Source organism: Protopterus annectens, chromosome 9.part0, assembly GCF_019279795.1.
Source record: "Protopterus annectens isolate FY-2018-M chromosome 9.part0, PAN1.0, whole genome shotgun sequence".
Lineage (NCBI taxonomy): Eukaryota > Metazoa > Chordata > Ceratodontiformes > Protopteridae > Protopterus > Protopterus annectens.
In genome coordinates, this window is record NC_056743.1 from 1,045,737,600 (window position 1) to 1,045,758,594 (window position 20,995).

Consider the following 20,995-nt stretch of genomic DNA (forward strand, 5'->3'; position numbering starts at 1 on the left):
CATCAATAGCAACACCTTAAGTATGCACTCAGTAGTGAGAGACCTGGGCACACAGGTTGTCAGCAACCTTAGCTTTGACCACCATGACTCCACAGTGGTAAGAAGGGAATTCTATATTGCTCATCTCATAAGTAAGGACATTGCCTCCAGAAAGAAAAGAAGTTATAACCTCTCTGTACTCTTCCCTCATCAGGCCAATAATTGAGTACAACACCCCTTTTGATATATATCTTTCCAAGCACCTACAGCAATTGTTAGCTTAGTTAGTCAGGGAGAGCAAGCAAGCAAGCCAGCAGATAAGTATGGCAAGCTGACAAAGAGCAGTTGGCTGAGATGTGCCAGGCTAAAGGACTGGTGCATGCCAACCTGACTAAGACAGAAATGATTGAAGCTTTAGTCACAGTTACATCACAAGATAGCAATCAGGAGGACAATCAGACTGGCCTTGAGAATGTACAACTCTCAGCAAATGGACAATTCAACCTTTCCACAGAGGACTTAAAAATCCATTTGGAGTTAAAGAGACTTGAGCTGGAGGCCAAACATTTGTAAATAGATGCAGCAGAGATGCTGAGATACCTGGGGCTGAGGAAAATAAAAAAAAACTGCAATGTCTAGAGGCTAGGAAAAAGAGAAATTGTGACACCTGGTAGCTGAGGAGAATGAGAGGTCATGGAAACATGAAAAGGAGATGCTGACTCTTTGCCAGAATCATGGAGATAATGGGGAAGGGAGTAACCGAACCCAGAAGCAAAAAAGATCAGTACATTTCTTCCACAATTTACAGAGGGGGATAATTTTGATAGTTTCATTCTTATGGCTGAAAGGGTATGTAACCAGTATAATGTTGACCAAGGCCTCTGGGTACGGTTCCTGACCCCCTTAGTCCATGGTAAAGCTGTAATTGGTATTTCTAAATTGTCTGATACTGACTGTTTAAATTATAATGTTGTAAAGAACTGTCTTTCAGAATGTTTTATGTTCACACCTAAAGCTCATAGGAAAAAGTTTCGTGAGCACAGACAGAAGGCAGATGAAAGTGTGTGTGAATATATTGCTGAACTAAGCACTTATTTTCAAAGGTGGGAGAGTGGATGTCAGTTCACCACTTTTGAAGGGCTGGCAGACCTTTTGTTGAGGGAACAAGCCATTAGCACTTTGCCTGAGGACATGAGAAGTTGTTTAGCTGATAGACAATGTACTACTGCAGATGAGTTGGGGAAGAAGGGAGACCTATACCTAGTAAGCAGAGCATCACTGCACAGGAAAGGGACACCCAGTGCTGCTCATGGGTCTAAGGGAACCCATAGTGGGCACCCCAGACTGCCCCAACAGAGTCCACCAGTAGCCAGGGAAGCCACTAGTCCAGGTACATGTCCAGAATCAAGGGTTAAATGTTTTAAAAGAAAATGGTGGGGCCATGTAGCATATAAATGTCCATGGAGACAAGGTGGGGAACAAAAGGTGGGAGAGCCAGTAAGTGGGAATGACAAAATGCCAGCAGTAAGCTGTCTCGAGACAACAAGGGTACCAAGCTACCACAGATACAGATACAGATTTTCTGTATCCAAGACTGTATGTAAGCTTCTGAGCCCCACAAGCCTTTCTGTGTTGGAGGGAAGCCTTCTAGCTTATCAGTGGGAGTGGTAAGCACTAGGTTTCCTATCATGTTGTCAAACTTTTAAAAGTTCGAACATCATATGGTCCACACCATATGATTGAACTTTTAAAAGTTTAAATGTTTCAGCGGAGATCCCCGTACAGTGCAACAATGGAAGTTTGTATATTTAAAGAGTGGGGTGGTGGGGGTGTAGGGGAGGTTTCCCCCCTGCCCCTGCATAAGCTTTCAGGTAGGTTTTTTTCTGGTTTTTTTTATTTGATTTTCGAACTTTTAAGAGTTCGAACATATGGTCTCGACCATATTGTGTTTAAACTTTTAAAAGTTTGATTATCTGATATAGATCCGAGTACTAGGTAGCTTATCTACCACAAGAGGAGTGGTTTCTGGCCCAGAATTTGTAGTTCATTTGCCTTTTGGGCAGTTTTTCCATCTCTTTCAACTTTCTGGTTTAAAAGCCTGTGTTTGCCCTTGTTTCCCACCTTTCCTGTAACTAGTCTAGTCCAGATTTGCTGTATCCAGGACTGTTTGTATGTTTCTGAGAGGTGCCAAAGTCTGCTCTTCAATTTTTCCCTTAGATCTGCTAGTTCTCTCCTCTCCTGCACTTTTACTAGCTTATTAGTCTAGCACTTTGCCATACCAGACTTCTTGTAGCAATTATTGTAGTACACAAAAGTGCTACCAGCACTAAACGTTCAACAAGGAAACAGCTCCAGTACTTATTATTAATGCCCACCCCTCCAAGCATGTCTAAAGGTCAGTTCCCTGTGCTTTCTCCTATTAACCTGGTGAACTTTGGCATCCTGAGGCAATGTAGCAACTGCCTCATATACACTTCTCCTCACCCTCTCCTCTTACCTCCCAACACTCAGACTTGTGAGAGATGCACTTATATATCCAAATTGGAAGCCACACACTCTCCAGCCAAGACGGAATAGCTGGTCAAGAGGAGAAGGTCAACACTTGCACCACACCACATGGAACACATAGCCCTCCAGAACACACACTAGCACTGCCTTCACAAAAAAAACACAAACTACACACCCACCTTCATGAAATCTACCCAAACAACAGAGACCTTCAAGGCAGAAATGCACTTGACCACCACAACACAACAGTAATTACGAGACGCATAACTCTCCGAAACAGTGTGCCACTCAACCAAAGCCCCTAATGCAAAACAGCATACCCAGCACACTGATAATAGGTGACTCGATAGTGAGGCACACTGTTCATAGGTGACTCGATAGTGAGGCACACTGATGTCCCACTCACTAGGCTGAGTAAGGAGAAAGTAACAGTCAGCTGCCTGTCAGGTGCCAGGATCCGCAACATAACGCATGCATTCAGGTCCCTAAACAACAGGTACAAATATGACTCTGTCATTGTACATGTGGGTGTGAATGACCCCAGACATACCTCCCTGGACTACATGAAAAAAGACATGGAGGAGCTCTCGGATTATGTAGCCCTGGCGGGTATGACCCTAGCCCTGAGCAGCATCCTACCATCACCCAGAATGATACCACAGTACAAGCAGAAAATGATTGATTTCAACAACTGGCTAAGTTTCTGGTGTCATTCTAAGGGGATCCAGTATCTGTCTACCTGGGATGACATGATTGACAGACCTTGATGCTTTGCCAAAGATGGCCTGCTTCCGGATACTGGCCAAGGCTCTTGCCACCTTTATAGTGCCTTTTTTAGGTGGTGTTCCAAAGACCAAATTACCACTGTAACAGCTACAAACAAATGCAATCTGAGGGTCATGCTGCTCAACGCTAGAAGTCTAAATCTCAAAATGCACTCACTCGAAGCACTCCTTAAAATGGAGAACATTGACATTTGTGCTGTAACAGAGACCTGGTTCAAGGCAGCAGAAAGGGGTCTATATTATATTAGTAAATGCACTGAATTGCGAACGCTATATAATCAACCCATAATACCCAAAAATCCAAAACGTAGAACACACGGATCAGCAAATTTTTTCCCAGGGAAAAAAATCACTGATCCGTAAAAAAAAATATCCAAACACAAAATAAAGTGGGGGATTTTGCCCCCACACACCCCTACGTAAATATACCAACTCCAAGATCGCACCACAGTGGAAGAAATGGCAAAGTCCCGAAAACGGCCCAGTGATTTTTTTTCCCTTGGAAAAAATGGCTGTTCCTTGCTTTTGGAATTTTGCCATTTCACATAATGTTGTTCAACGAAACAGCGTTCACAATTTAATGTATTTGCTAAAATAATAGGAACCCACAGAAAGCACCCCTGCACTACCAGGCTATAACTCATTCCACACCTTTCGGCTCCAGAACTTGGACCGAAGCTTCAAAAGCGGTGGTGTTTCCATATTCATAAAGGATGCACACACCTCCAGACTGATAGCCCAACATAATGCATCAGAGATACTTCAGGTGCAGCTAACACTGGGTAAGACAGCAATTCAAATCGTAGCCTGTTATAGGTCCCCAACCATGTCCCAAGACTCACACTCCATGTTCCTAAGTACCCTGGAGAATATTAGGGTCCAACGTAACACTCTCATACTGGGCGACATCAATTACCCCTCCATTAACTGGGAAAACTACTCATGTACCAATACATACTTGCCCAATGTTTCCTGGACTTCATGAATTCCAATGCCCTGGACCAGCTCATTTTTACCCCCACCAGAGGTAGCAACATCCTTGATCTGGTCATTACTAACATGGGCAATCGTTGCTCTACACCAATAGTCAACTCCTTCCTTGGTTAGATCTGACCACAAACTAATCACCTTGGAAATCCACATTCATCCCACCCCACCCCTCGCAAAGATAACCACCATGAAAAACTTCTCCAAAGCTAACTTTGGGCTGCTAAAAACAGACATGCCTAACTTCACAGCACCCATGCAAATGGAGAATAGTTGCATGACCGCCGAATCATACACCAATGCACTGTACAAACACATACACAAATGTATGGATCTCACCATACCCAACAGAACCAAGATGCTCTCCTCTAAAAAAGGAAGCCAATCTGGTGGTCCCCTGCCATAAACAAACTCTACAACAGAAGGTGGAAACTGATGCGGAATAAGGTGAAGTCCCAAGGTTGGAAAAACTCCCTTATCACCCTAAACAAAAAGTTGAGATCCCTCATCAAATCCTCTAAAGCTAGCTATTAAAACAGAATTGTAACAGATAGTAAAGATAACCACAAGGTCTTCTAGAGTTGTGTAAAGAATCTCCACTGCAATACCCAGATTTGTTTTGAGCTACTGCACAATGGTACCTCCTATACCGATCCAACAGATATTGCCAATGTACTGGCCGGCAGATTAAGTGACAACTTTACCCCTCTCTCCCCACCAAAGGACCAATCACAATACCAGTAGATTTCCAGGCTCCCAGTATTACTGCTGCACAGGTTAAAACAGCACTGTCCCAGGACAAGAATACAGCTTCTATGGGACCTGACAATATCCCTGGCTGTGTTCTACATGAAATATAGTGTGAACTGGCACCTCACCTGTGTGCCACGTTTAATCACAGCCTCACCTTAGGCTTTGTCCCTACCAAATGGCACACTGCTACAGTCATCCCTCTCCACAAAGGAGGAGTGACTACAGACCCTGGGAACTACTGCTCCATTAGCCTGACAAGTGTGATATGCAAAGCTATGGAACGCATCATCATGGAACTAATAAACTAGGATATAGGGAATCTCCAAACTCTGGATCCCACACAGTTTGGTTTTGTAAAGGGTAGATCATGCCTGCACAACTTGGTCGACTTCTTTGAGTCAGTCACCAGAGCTGTGAATGAAGGCAAGGTGGTTCACATAGCCTACCTTGATCTGGCCAAGGCCTTTGATACCATTCCCCACTCATTCATAGAAAAACTCACTAAGCTAGGCATCAACCACTATATCACTAGGTGGGTTGCAAACTGGCTCACAGATAGAACCCACAGTGTGAAAGTAGCTGACTCCAAGTCATACTACCGACCAGTCATGAGTGGAGTCTCCCAGGGACCGGTCCTGGGTCCTCTCCTGTTTGGTATCTACTTCTCAGAAGTCCAGGCCAACACGAAGAGACTCTGGATGACAAGGTTCACAGATGATTGCAAGTTGGGACCCATTATTAACTCCCCAAGTGATGTTGACATCCTACAGAAAGGCCTCACTGAGACCAACAACTGGTGTCAAAACTATGGCCTGAAGCCCAATGACAAAAAATGTCATCATCCCCTTTAGGAAAAACCCAGTTCCCATGAATTTCCACATCAATGGTAATCCACTGACCACAGAAGGTGTTATAAGACATCTGGGAACACAGGTTGACAGCAACCTCTCTTTTGACCACCACATTGCCACTGTGGTCAGAAAGTCCTTCTATATGGCACATCTCATTACTAAGGGTTTTGCATCCAGGATGAAAGAGGTCATTGTCTCTGTCTACTCTTCTCTCATTAGGCCGATCATTGAGTACAATGCCCCATTTGGCATGTACCTCACTAGACACCTGCAACAACTGGAGAGGCTGCAAAAGTACCTCACAAAAAGGATCCTTGGCCTTAAACACTTGTCCTATATGGACAGATTAAAAAAACTCCAACTATTCTCTATCTCATATCATCTACCTAGAGGTGATCTCTACTTGACTTACAAAGCCATGTCTGACCCAGCTCTGTTAGAAATGCTACATCTAAAGAAATCCCAATCCCTCTGCACCACATGCTCCATAGACCTCAACCTCATTACCACAATCAACAGAACATGCTGGAGGGACAGGTTCATAACCTAGAGACTGCCCATGCCATGGAATAGACTTCCCATACATGTCAAACAGAGCACCTCACTGGCCTTCTTCAAGAGAAATCTTGATGAGTGGATGGGAAATAAAAAATTCACCCTGGGGATCACTCCAGTGGCTCTACTCAACAGAGGTATTGGGAACTAAGGTCAGGTGGCACAATGCCATGGTAATCCTATGGGCTGGGCTTGTAAAGGCTCCAGGGCCATTAGCCTAGTACACACCATTGAATGTATGAACCTGACCCAGAGACTCCCCAGACTCTGGAATAGACTGCCCATACATGTCAACCAGAGCTCCTCTTTGGCCCTCTTCAAAAGGAACCTTGACGATTGGATGGGAGATAGGAAATTTACCCTGTGGATCACATCAGTTGCCCTGCTAGACAGGGGACCAGGGAAGTAAATATTGTGGGAAGAAATAGCCAGGGAATTGTTATGGCTAGGCTTGTATAGGCCCTAGGGCCAATAGCCTAGTACCAACCTATGAACCTATGAACATATGATGCTCATTCTTGTCAGACACAACAAGCTGCAGGCAGCTTGGAAGGGCCCTACAAAGTGATAAGGAAGGTCAGTGATGTTAACTACATGGTAGAACTACTTGGCAGGAGTCAGGGGAACAAATTGTACCATGCTAACATGAAGAAACCTTACCATGATAGGAAGGCCCTTGTGCTGAGCATTTGCAGTGGATGGCAGGAGGAGTCTGAGGGGAGATTTGGTGACTGATCTCTTCAGTGAGGCTCGGACTGACACCTCAGTGGAAGGGGTAGCAATGTCCCAGAACCTATCCCCTACTCAGGTTTGAGAAATCCTAGCAATGTTACAGGAGTTTGGGGGCATGTTAACTGGGAAACCAGGGTGCACCCACCTGGTGCAGCACCATGTGGATGCAGGACCTCAAAAGCCTATTAAGAGAAACAACAAACAGACTCTAAGGGAGAAGATACAGGAAATGTTGGAACTAGGCATAATTCAGGAGTCCAGCAGTCCCTGGGCCTCCCCAGAGGTGCTGGTACCAAAGAAGGATGGCAGCACCAGGTTCTGTGTGGACTACAGGAAATTAAATAGTCACACAAAGTCAGATGCTTACCCCATGCCTAGGAAAGATGAAGCCCTACAGCAGCAGGGTGGGACCAAGTATCTTACCATTATTGATTTTACCAATGGTTACTGGCAGGTGCCCTTGACTCCCAGTACTAGAGAGAGATCAGCCTTTGTGACTCCTATTGGCTTGTATGAGTTCACGAAGATGCCCTTTGAAATGAAAAATGCCCCAGTGACTTTCCAGAGGCTGGTAGATTGTATCCTAGTAGGAGCAAGAGATTTTGCCCTTGCTTACCTAGATGATATTCCCAACTACAGCCATTCCTGGCACATTCAGCATGTCAGGGAGGTGCTGGGAAGACTACAGAGGGCTGGGATGACCATTAAGCCCAGCAAATGTCAGGTGGGTATGGCAGAGGTCTCTTACCTGGGACATAGAGTGGAGAGTGGTAAGATCAGGCCAGAACCTGCCATAGTGGAAGCTATTCGGGCATGGCCTGCCTTTGTTACCAAAAAGCAGGTGAGAGCATTCTTAGGGACAGCGGGGTACTACAGAAAGCTTGTCTCCAATTATAGCACCATAGCTGCTCCGCTCCCAGACCTGACAAGGAAAAACAAGCCAGATAAGGTAGTGTTGACCCCAGCATGTGAGAAGGCATTTCAGAAGCTTAAAGGAACTTTGGGAGGATCCCCTGTGTTACCCAGTCCAGATTACAACAAAGAATTTGTTGTGCAGGTGGATGCTTCAAACCATGGGGTGGCGGCTGTACTTAGCCAGGTTTCCTCAAAGGAAGAAGAGCACCAAGTGGTATATCTCAGTCATAGGCTCCAACCCAGGCAGGAATGCTATGCAGCTGTAGAAAAGAAATGCCTATCCATAGTGTGGGCACTGCAGAAACTTCAGCCTTATCTGTATGGAAGGAAATTCACTGTTGTTACAGACCACAATCCCTTAACATGGCTATATCGAGCCAGCCAGCAAAATGTCAAGTTAATGAGGTGGAGTCTAGGGTTGCAAATTACTGTGCAGCACCACAGTGAGGTTAGCAATGCCAACACAGATGGGCTGTCAAGACAGGGAATGGGGTAAGGTATTCCCAGAAAGGCTCAACCCTCTCAAGCAACGTTTCTCAAGGGTCACTTGAAAAACTAGCTTGAGTTTTCGGGGGAGGGGATGTGACACTGCCAGCCCAGCTATCTGGAATTTTGTAAATAATTCTATGTCATTTGTGAATATTGATATGATTTATACAGAACTACATGTTATATTCTGAGCTTCAAGAATGTGACCACAGCATACCCTGCTGGAACATAGAAGATTAACTTACAAAACTTCAAGAAAATGAGTTGAAATTAAATGCTTTATAATGTGCTATAAAAGTTAGTTTCAATGCAGCAAGGAGACAGGATGTCTGGAGCTAGAGGTTTTTTTATATTGTCTTGGAGAGAAGTCATTACTAGGTTTAAAATGTAAAAAGTGTTTTATTGCTTTATGACTTCCTAGCAGCTGCACAGTTCTGAGAGATATGTATTTCTCAAATAGAGGTATTACATTTTGTTAAGTTTCTGTTTGGCCTGGGAACTGAAGTCAGGTGACCAAGAGTGATGTCATCCAAGCTGACCCAGCAGTAATATTTGATATTAACTTAAGTACTCTCTCAGACAGAGACTGTGCACTTTGTATTTTGTCTTGGACCTAGCAAGAGCATCCGCTCATCAGCACTACATCTGCACTTGCTATAAGTAAGATTCAGGACATGGTATCTCTCTTAGATATAGATAGGAATATAGTAAAGATTAGTTTAGATGTTTTCTGTATTTATTTCAGACTGTCCTTCAATGCTGTTTTAAAATATTTCCTGTGATTTTGAACACTGAAGTAACTGTGTTTGTTTTCTGAGTATTTTCTTTTTCTTTTATTATTTATTGTTAAATATATTTAAACCTATCTTTGTGGCTGATATTTGTGAGACATATTTAAGCTCTTAGGGTACTTGCATATGTATTTGGTGACACTATACAGCCCACTCCTAAATAGCCTTGCTCTTGCTCAAAACTGCCATTTGGATAATAGTAACATTACACAGTAGGATTGGACACCCTTTGTAAGGGTCTTACAGTAGTTGATAAGTAGGGTGGCTGGTGGCAGCTGGTACTACCTTATAGTCTGGGCAGAAGTAGGCATAGCTAGTAAACCTGTGCCAGCCTTTCCCAGGTTTGTGTGTGTGTGTGTGTGTGTGTGTGTGTGTGTGTGTGTGTGTGTGTGTGTGTGTGTGTGTGTGTGTGTGTGTGTGTTTGTATATCAATCAAATCTCAAAGTGTGTGTGTCAACTACTTTGACAGGGACATGAAGCACTGGTTGGACAGAGAGGGTGCTGGAGGTCTTAGCTTGACCACTCAGCTGAGATCTCAACCCTATAGCTGTGCCAGTGGGGGGTCTTATTGGGGATCTGAAGAAACAAGGAGAAACCAGCCCCAGACTGACTGTGATCTCGGTGTGCTCTTAAGGGAAACTGTACTTTATTGTGTGTGTGTACTTGTAATCCTCCCATTGTGTACATCCCTCACCGTTGCCAGTGGTGAGGATTGAGGCTTCTTGATTACTGGGCCAGTCCAGGGGTGTCACAAGCAGCATCCCTGTATCTATGTGAATGTGTTTAGAATTTTTTTTAATAATTATTACTGAAGGTTTGTAGTAATCAAGCAATATAAACATTATTGCACTCAGTTCAACAGTTTTGTCATCCTATTTTTACATTTCATTTTGGCCTCATGGCACACACTATGCTAAACATTCTGCAGAAGGGAAGTTAAGAGGTATGCTGGAAAGCAGGCTGAACTAATGAGATGTAATGAGAGTCACTAGTGTGAAATGCAAATTTCAGCTCCTGCTAGGATTTAAAAAGCAGTTAGGTCTGATTCAAGGAAATTAAATGGAAAATACTTGTTATGCAGATTTGATGTTTACATTCTCAAAATTTATAGTGACACTTCAAATGAAAGCAGTCAATTTTCATGGTATGGCATGAAGGTGAGCTGAGAAAGCACAAAGTCCACAAGAGGACAAAAAATTTATTTGATCAAGAGCCATTAAAAAAGGGAAAAAACAGTGTCACAGTGGTATTCTAGATAAATGAAAATACTGCAATGGTAAAAAAAGTCAAAGCCTACCTTTTGAATTGAACTTTACAGAGAATAAAATTTCAGACAATAAATCAACCCTCCAGATAACAATAGTTGTACAATGACACTACCACATTCCCTTAAAAAAACAAGTTGTGTTGAAGTGTGGGGCCCAAATTTCCCCAGGCTTGTGATACTCTTCAGTTTGGGAGCTATTTTGCAGCTCCAGACTCTTAAGTATAGATGAAGGACTAATGTGGTGATGGTTCTGCCATAGGGCAGTCAGATGCTGTACACAGGAATACCTCTCAGTATCCCCACTTAAAAAACACACATGCTAGAATTGAACTCAAGTAGTTAGTGAAATACGTGGGAACAGGAGAATTTACTTTGAGATATTAATACACAGTGGTGCCTGCTCAAGTATTCCTGCAGTATTTAGCAATTCAATCAAACAACTTAGCAAAAAATGTTTCAAGCTGGCATCTCAGGACCCAAGCTGTAGAACCCTGACTTTTTTTCCAGTTAAATTGTATTGTTTTCACACAGCACATAAACACAAAATACAATTCTGTAAGATAGCATACTTCATTAAGAGAACAAGGTACAATTCAATCATAACAGGTGTACAGCAAACACAAAAATCAGACAATTATATAGAATATATACAATAAGTGCTACTAAGGGAATTTAGAATGATATTGATCTGTAATATAAAATTGTAAACAGTAGGATCTATCAAACATTAGGTAACAAGGACCTTATTTACAAAAATGAGCAAACTAGTTAAAAAAAGAAGTTATGTACTCACCATAACGTTCCATGTTTGTATTCCATCTTGCCCTTCATTCTTACATATGGGATCGGAGCCGATCCTCGGCTCTGACTCGGTCTATTTACAAGCTGGAAGACTTCTAGTTAGCTCATGGCTAGGTAGGTATCCCATGGTCCACCAGTACAATCCCCAGATCTTGTTTGCTGCTAACTAGGAACAATAATAACAAACATACAGAAAGAAGCCAATACTAAAAGGTCTCCAGATAATAATGGTAACAATATTTTTCTGTCTCCAGGTACTTCCAGAATGGGGGTAGGAGGGTGGATTCATAAGAATGAAGGGCGAGATGGACTACAAACATGGAACGTTATGGTGAGTAAATAACTTCTTTATGCTCTGTAGTCCTACCTCACCTTCATTCTTACATATAGGACAGCGTCCCTAGCACCTTATTCTTGGGTGGCTCAAGGAAAAATATTCCTGAGTACTGTGGAAGCAAAAGACACTCTACCCCTGCAGGTTAAATCCAATCTGTAATGAGTAATAAATGTGTGAGGGGTAGCCCAAGTTGCTGCTGCACAAATATTATCAAGTGGGACCCTGGCTTGAAAGGCTGCAGAGGTAGACTTAGATCTCGTAGAATGAGCCTTGATTTTGAAAGGTAAAGGTCTACCCTCAGAGGTGTAAACATAAGCTATACAGCTAGAAATACAATTTGAGAGTGTCACTTTGGAAATTGGTAAACCTGATCTGGATTCGGAGAAGGAAATAAATAATTGATCTGATTTCCTGAATTCCTTAGTCAGGTGCAAATAAAAACGTAATTGTCTATAGACATCCAACTGATGAAACCTGCATTCTGCTGTGTGGAATGATTTGGGAAGAACACCGGAAGTTCTATGGATTGATTCAAAGTGGCATGGGAACAGACCTTGGGAACAAAAGAAGGATTAGTACAAAGAGATACTCTGTCTTTGTGAAAATTCAGCTAAGGGGGTTTTACAGACAAAGCTTGTAACTCTGACACCCATCTGGCCGATGTGATAGCCACCAAAAACAAAGTCTTCCAAGACAGGAATTTCAAAGAGGAAGTATGAGAAGGCTCAAAGGGAGGAGACATTAATTTGGATAACACAAAATTTAAATCCCATGAAGCAACAGGTTCTTGAAATGGGGGTCTTGACAAGGTGGCACCTTTAAGGAAGGTTTTGAACAGCCTATGTGATATCAGATTAGAATCTTGTAAGCCTACATGAAAATTTGAAATCACTGCCAATTGAACCCTGATAGTGGCAGCTGCAGATCCCTGGTGGAAAAGCTCAGACAGGAATTCCAAAACCACTGGAATGGAGGCGGTATAGGGGTCAACATTCTTTTTCTCTGCCCAGATAGAGAATCTCCTCCATTTACTGGAATATAGTCTCCTAGTGGAGGGTTTATGAGAGGACGTAAGGATATGAGTCATGGAGGGTGAGAAGTCGTGAAGCCTGACTAGGGATGGTCAAACTGAGGGTGTGTAAGGAGGGATGAAGCGAGCCTGACATGTGAGTCAAGAGATCTGGAACTGGGTCCAGAATCCAAGTATCATCTAGGAGAAGAGGCCCGAGAAAGGGGAACCAAAAATGATGAGGCCAGTAAGGAGCAATAAGGATCAGTTTGCTTCCCAGCCACTTCGCTTTCTGAATAACCTTGGGTATGAGAGGAAAGGGAGGAAAAGCATAAAGGAGACCCAGGGGCCAATCGTGAGCAAGTGCATCTCTCAGTGGCTCCCCCAAAGGGAGGATGAGGGAGAAGTAGCTGCTGCATTTGGCAATGATCGGGCTGGCAAAGAGATTGCAGCAAGGCTGTCCCCATTTGCAGAAAATCTGCTCCACTATTTCCTGTTTCAGAAACCACTTGTGAGGCATCAGGATTGCCCAGTTGAGCTTGTCGGCTATCACGTTGGTTGTCCCTGGAATGTGCATTGCCACCAGAAAATGCTGGGAAGCTATCACTCATTTCCAAACTCGAATGGCCTCTCGACAAAGTGGGTATGATCTGGTTCCCCCCTGTTTGTTGATATACCATACTACCAACATGTTGTCTGATTGTATTGCAATAGTCCCCAGAGGCAGAAGGTCGTGAAGTGCTTGCAACGCCAGGAGCACTGCCCTCATCTCTAGAACACTGATATGCAGTTGAGCCTCGTGATCTTGCCATGTGCCTTTGACAATCCTGCCTAGATAATGCCCCCCCCCACTCTATCTGTGAGGCATCCGTGGTCACAGTGGCAATGGATTGGTGAGGAACAAACAAAGTGCCCTTGGTTAACTGATTGGGTAGAGTCCACCAAATAAGGTCCTTCTTGCAAGAGTCTATCAGCAGTATGTGATGAGATAATGGCAGGTGCTGAAAGGACCATTGGGATGACAGCAACCACTGAAGAACCCTCATGTGTAGTCTGGCTAGCGGCACTAGTAATATGGTGGAAGCCATGGTCCCTGGAAGCTGCAGAATAGTCTTGGCTTTGACCTTTCAGAGGGGGAGAAGACGTTGAATTTGAAGAACCAGATTCTGCGCCCTTTCTACTGGAAGACGAGCCAACATGTCTACAGTGTCTATCTCTGCACCTATAAAAATCACAGACTGAGAGGGCAATAAGGCAGATTTTCCCAATTTATAGAAATTCCCAACTGGGCACAAAGTTGAATGGTAGCATCCCTGGTCTGAAGAAGTAGATGCCTGGTGGGGTGGTCAAGAGCCAGTCATCCAGATATGGAAACACCTGGAATCCTCGATGTCTCAGGTGAGCTGTTACTACTGCCACACACTTGGTGAACGCCCTGGGGGCTGTGGTGAGACCAAAGGGCAGAGCACGAAACTGGTACTGACTGGCTCTCAGCTGGAAGCGTAGATGACTCCTTGACACCCTGTCCATTTTTATGTGATAGTAGGCATCTTGGAGATCTATTGAGCAAATCCAATTGTCTTTCCCTAATAATGGGAGTATAGACTGCAGTGTCACCATCCGGAAATTATCCTTCTTTACTGATTCATTCAATTTGCTGAAGTCCAAGATGGGTCTCCAGTCCCTTGTACGTTTTAGCACTAAAAAGAATCTGGAGTAAGTTCCGGATCCTGTTTGGTCTGCTGGAATGGTTTGGATGACTCTTTTTGCCAGCAACTTGTTGACCACCACAGTTGCCTGATCCCTGTGATTGGGTGGAACATCCGGGATCCTCTTGGGAACATGAGGTGGCAGAGAAAAGGGTATGACATAACCTCTGGTAATAATTCTTTGTACCCATTTGTCTTGAGTGATACTTAGCCAGGCTTCTAGATACAAAGAAATGCAACCCCCGACCGGCCTCAGAGAAGTGCAGTCAGGCCCCACATCAGGAGCGCTGGTAAGGCCGGCCCCGAAAGGAATTGCGGCCTCCCTGGTTTTGCGGTCCACCCCTGCCTCTAGGGCGATGTCTACCATTCCCTCCTCCTCCTCTGCCTCTGAATGAGGAGTCACCCTGTGCATCCTAGAAAAACCTCTGGGACTTCTTGAACCACATTTTACTGCCCCTCTGACCCTTAGGGTATGGTCTAGAGGTGACAGTAAAATGTACTCCCACGGCAGAGTGTGTTTTTCCTTCTTGTTTGCACCGGGTGAGAGTGTCCTTTACCTTGGGTCCAAACAATGAAGAACTGTCGAAGGGGGCATTGGTAAAGGTAGACTTGAATGGTTCTGCAAAATTACACAAATGCATCCAGGAATGATGCCTTAGGGAAATTCCTGAACCCGCTGCTCTACTCGCTCCATCGGCTGCATACAAGATAAGCCTCATGGATGAGTTGACAATAGAGTTTAAGGTGGACAACTGGGCAGACACCTTGTCAGGGACTTCCTCAGTACATGTATCTTATAGAGAATCTCCTAACTCCTTAAGGAGATCTCTCTGAAGCCTCGTGAAGTGTGTAAGGTAGTTCAGCAATCTAAGAATAAATGCCACTGAAGAGATAATATGCTTCCCATATCTGTCCATCATTCAAGACTCCTTATTTGGCGGATGAACAGAAGAAGAAGTTTCCTCCAACTCCTTCTTAGTGGCTGCTGCCATCACCATGGCATCTACGGATACACCTTTAGACAAAAATTCCTTTTCTCAGGGTGCAGAAAGAAACTTATTTGGTCTCCTGGGGACTGACTCCATGGCATCATGAGTATCCCACACCTTCCGACTAACTAGCTCCATCAGTTCGTCGAAGGGTGGAGGCACCCAAGAGGCTGAAGGTTGAGACTCAAAAGTCTTCAGGTACACTGACTCCTCATCAGAAGAGGTGACAGTGAGCCAGCTGCACCTCTGCTTAGAGATTTCCAGGATGTCTATGAAGGAGACATCATCAGAGGACGACCTGGGGGACCCTTCTGACTCCTTGAGGTCAGTGACTAAAGTAAGAGACTCATCCTGGGAGTCTACATGCTTCCTCTTACATGTTCTCTTCCATGGGGGCTCCTTGGAAGGACATTCCGGGAGGTCTCAGAAGAGTGGGGACCACTGGCCAGTGGCTCCTGAGGCTGCAGGTCTCTGCTGTCCGGGGAGGGAGTAGGAGCTGAGACTGAAGTAGGTGCTTTGGGGGGAGAGTGTCGGTACCTCTGGTATGAGCTGATGACCAGAACAGCACGCTCCTCATCATCTCAAATGCCAACTTCTCCAGCTCTGAAGTCCTCCTCAGCTCCAAGAAGACCGAGGATGCCATTGGTTCCAGAGCTACTTGCTCCGAGATAGACGTAGGGTCCGAGCTCACCCTCACCGACGCGCAGAGCTTCAGATCTTAGACACCATGACCAGCACTGGGAGTGTCGGAGTGAAACTTGGCTCCAAAACAACCATAGGGGGAGCTAGAACTGAGGGATCCACCAGCGGTACCAAACACTCTGGCTCTGAAAGACCAACAAGGCTCAGAGGAGGAATCACCAAAGGGGGAATGGACTCAAGAGGCCCCGGAACTGACCGGGTAGGAACCAACAACAATTTCGGTAAGGCAGATGACTTCAAGAGTCTCAGTACTACCCTCTCCACATCTTCTTTCAATAAACTCCTGGAAGACCTGGAGGACAGAGTAGGAGAACTGGATCTCTGCAATATTGGTGACTTCAATGTAGGGGAGACCGGTAAGGGTTCCAAAGACCGGGTCCATTGAATACTCTCAACTGTTGGCTCCGAGGTACTTGGCACTGACCCTGTAATCACAGCAGTACAACTCTCAATCGGCTCCAAGCTCTGTGGGGTCGATGAGACAGTAAATTTGTCTGGCTTAGAAATTTTAAGAGGTGGCTCTGAGACACCAGCCGGTGCCGGGGAGGGCCTCTTAGAAGACTTAGACTTTTCCTTTTTAGATCCCTGAGATCTAGCAGAGGAGGAGGAAGAGCTAGCCATATCTTCCTCAAAAGAAGATTTTAGGAGACCTTTTAGAATGAGCTTATTTTTTTCTTTTTGCAACACCCTAGCACTAAAAGAGTGGCAAAATAAGCAAGTTTCCTGTCAGTGGATGGCCCTAAGACAGTAAACGCAGTTACTGTGGCCATCCGTTATGGACATCTTCTGTGAACATTTTATGCATTTTTTTAAAGCCAGGTGGCTTCTGGTCCTTGCTTTCCTTAGACATCCTCACAGAAGATGAACTCACATGCACACACAGCAGAAAAAAGAAGGACTAGGTCCTCTAACTTTAACAGGCCTAGCCCTACAGGAATGAGAAAGAGACACCACAAGGACTAGGTCTTCTAACTTAAACGGGCCTAGCCCGGGCAGGAAGAAAGAAGGAAAAACTAGGTCCTCTAACTAAAACAGACCTAGTACAGAAACAATTAGAGAGAGAGACTCGCACACACCCAAACAGGAATAAGTCTAAATTGCTGAAATTGTTCACAAGGTGAACAGAACCTCGTTCTGTTTGCAACACTAATAACTAGAAATATTAGCAAGCGGAAGAACCGCAAAAAGTTATGACTTAACTATCTAGCAACACACACAGCCTAACTGAGCACAAAAGGCACCTATGATTACTAATATCTAATATGAAACAAATATATTACAAGAGAAAACTGGCACACAGGGTACCCAGTACTATAAGGCCAAAGGCCAACTGTACTTGAAGAAATTGCACACAAACGGCACACTAGTAAATGCTAAGTATACTAACTGTAAAAACTACATTAACTATAACAATACAATGCTATTCAAAGGTAAACCAGAAGAATTATCCAAAAATTTTGAACAAATTGAAAGACTTAGCCAGAGCCAAGAAGAAGCACATCCAAACTTGTCGACGCAGCAAACAAGATCTGGGTATTGTACTGGTGCACGATGGGATATCTACCTAGCCATGAGTCAACTAGAAGTCTTCCAGCTTGTAAATAGGCCGAGTCGGAGCCAAGGATCAGCTCCGATCCCATATGTAAGAATGAAGATGAGATAGGACTACAGTGCAACAAACACTTTCTACCATCATATTCTATTCTTTTAAAATATGGTCAAGAAGGAGTTTCCAATATTTCTGGTAACAGGAATGTTTATTAACATTGTTTATAATAAGCTTGTGAGAGGATATATATTTAATAGCCTTATTTCTAAATCCATTCCAGGAAAGCTTTATGCGGTTTAACCAGTTCTGTGTTATGCACAGTTTAACTAATGCACATAGAGTAATAAGAATATGCCATTTTAGCCTAGATAATTTTAAGTCTGTAATATGAAGAATAGCAACCCCCCCAGGACAATGTCAATTTTTGATAGCTCATCTTCTCTAGCCTTACCTTAAGAGAGCATCAAAGCTTATGCCTGTATTTACAAAACCATAAGATGTGCAACAGATCAGCTTTGGGGAACGGACAGCATGTACAGGATGGGGATATTCTAGGGTCAAAAGTATTCAGTACCATTGGAGTGTAGTAAGCATTGTTATGTATCATTAGTTGGGTGTATACAAGGTTCTTAAAAGAAATCAATTTAATGGTAGAGTCAATAGCCTGAATTTTCTGTTTTTCTGTAAATTCTTTATCTATCTAATCTCAGTACTTGGAGTATAATAAAAACATTTGATGCTTAATAGTTGTAATTATGTTATAGGCATTAGAAAGCATTTTTTTCATGAAAGATATAGTTTTACGAATTGCTAAGAATGTGTCCAAGTCTGATTCATTCATCGGTGAATCTTTAATTACTGCTGGTATAATCTCTCTGATCTGCCTTAACATTATGGTATAACTTTTATTTACTTTTAGTGTGTTCCTTAGTTCTTCTATACATTTCTCTTTGTGCTTATGTATGTCCCATAGATTGCATTCTTTAATAAGTGGGTATCCACTTAAATTTATAATATTGTTCTTTAACTTGATATTTGGGTTTAAGTGAATGGATTGAAGCAAGGGCAAGGATTTACTTAAATTTAAAGATTCTACCAAATTTTGGAAAATTCAAATTTTATGTTTTAAGGAGTGATCAAGCTGTAGAACCCTGACTTACCATGCTTATGTTAGACTCCAGCTCAAGCTGCCGAGACTGAATTTTGCAACGCAGATCACTCAGTTCAGTTTTGGCAGTCTGCAATGATTCTTTGTTGTATGATGTTTCCACTTGGAAGCTTTCAGCCTGTTATTGGAATAAAAACTAAAGGTAAGACAAATTTAGTGGTTCAACATCAGTTAGCGTGAATTTTTAAATATTTTTGATCAATTAAAAAAACAGTATAAAATGTGCCTTTTCATAGAGTTTTTACATGGAAAGAATAATAGAATTATGCTTCTTACATGCAGGTTGCTAGACACAGAACATTGCAAAATAAAAACCCAGCCTTTTAAACTGTCTACAGATGAAAAAAGGGAAACTCAGGTCTAAATTTACTGTTACGAAACAATTACACACCTACAGCGTATACAGGATTATAATGAGATCTCTGATCATAACCACTTTATTATGTGTTTGAGGCATGGATGCTAAGAAATTCACCTTGAGAGCATATCAAAGTCTTACATCCACTAGCAAAAATATTTGAAAAACTAATCTACAGACAACTATTTAAACACAAAAAGAAATATGGCCTCTGTGATCAGCAAAATGAATTCCAAAATTGTTTTATTACCATGACCACTTTATATTCTGCTGGAAACACCATCTTCAATGACATGAATAAATCCAAATTAACAGGTGGCCTATTCATAGGCATGGCCAGAGTATTTGAAACAGTAAATCACAACCTCTTCCTCAACAAACTAAGGAAATGAAACTTTAGTTCCACAACAATAAGATGGTTTGAAAATTATTTACATAGCAAAATCTTTCAGTTTTATTCGGGAAGTTGCCTCATTACTCCTGCTATGATTAAAACAGGGATACGTCAAGGCTTCAGCCCTGGTCTCTTGCTGCTTTCTCTTTTCATCAGTAACCCTGACCACCTGATCACTAATCTTTCACGCCTCAGTTTAGTTATGCCCACTGATAATTTTCTATGCTTTGTGCTCAGTAACAACAGCACCTCCCCTCAACAGAAGCTAAACAAGTTTTGGGAAGTTATGTCACTGGACATACAGCAACAGATTGAAAATCAGTCTACTCAAATCCAATGGAACACCACAAAAGCTGCCAAAAACTTGGTCTATTGGTGTACCAGACACTGTGGGCAACCTACTGCCCCTTCTGATTAAAAAAAAATACATTGGAATAACTTTAAACCCCACAAGCTCCCTGACAAAGCATACTGACAATATTAATAAAACTCTCCATCAACTAAAGCTGCGCTATAAAATCTCTTACTCCCTCCACACATCATGCTTTAGCAAGAAGCATCCTTATCCCCAAAACTAAATATGGACCCCCCCTTAATGACTGACTATTCTACCACAAATATATATAAAATACAAATGGATGTAAATAAAATATGCAGATTCATCTTGCTTGCATACCTACAAACACATCACTGCTAGCTCCTAGGGAGCTTCCATTGGCTGCCTGATTAGGAAAGAGCAACACTACTTTTTAGTTCACAGATCTATAAAATAATAAAAACATGACGATATTATAACAGTAAAAGCAAAGCTGTAAACTATTCTATTTGCATTTTTTGATTGGTTTAGTCCTGCTGGGTGAATGACCTGTCTATTCAGGGCAGACTGAGGTGGTATTCATACTAAATAGGGGAGAGTTGTGCAGGGTACCAGAGAACTTCACCTACCCTTTTTTGATGAGTACTGTGGGATCATTTACATCCACCTCAGCTACATCCAACTCAGGCAGAATTTGATTAGCAGACTCCCTAGAAAATATAAGTTCCACTAAAGTGTTAAATAACTGAGGCAAATTTTCTTAAGTGGAAACCTGTCTTCCCTGATCTCCATCAGAAAGTTCAAGATATCCAGATGTTTATTTCATCATTATTCATATGTGCATTTCAGGCATTTTTTCTAGAATCTATCCCAGTTTTTTAAAACAATAGAAACCCTAATGATATTATTTCTGTGGGTGGGTAAAATCCAGAGTTGCTTGGAAAAAAAATCTTACTGTATGAAATTGTAGGATTAAGTTGATCAGATACTGAACTGTATTACATTATGTCCAAAATTAGACTGGTGTATTTCTGTGTGTTGACAGAAAACT

The 20,995-nt window shown here is 42.8% G+C and overlaps 1 protein-coding gene across 1 annotated transcript in view; it reads right to left on the minus strand.

Moving 5' to 3' along the window:
• Positions 1-20,995, minus strand: part of LOC122811786 (keratin, type I cytoskeletal 18-like) — a 140,909-nt gene that overhangs the window by 6,024 nt on the left and 113,890 nt on the right. Inside the window, exon 5 of the mRNA XM_044083846.1 lies at positions 18,869-18,994. Within this exon, the coding sequence (XP_043939781.1) occupies positions 18,869-18,994 (126 nt within the window). The remainder of the gene's footprint in view (positions 1-18,868; positions 18,995-20,995) is intronic.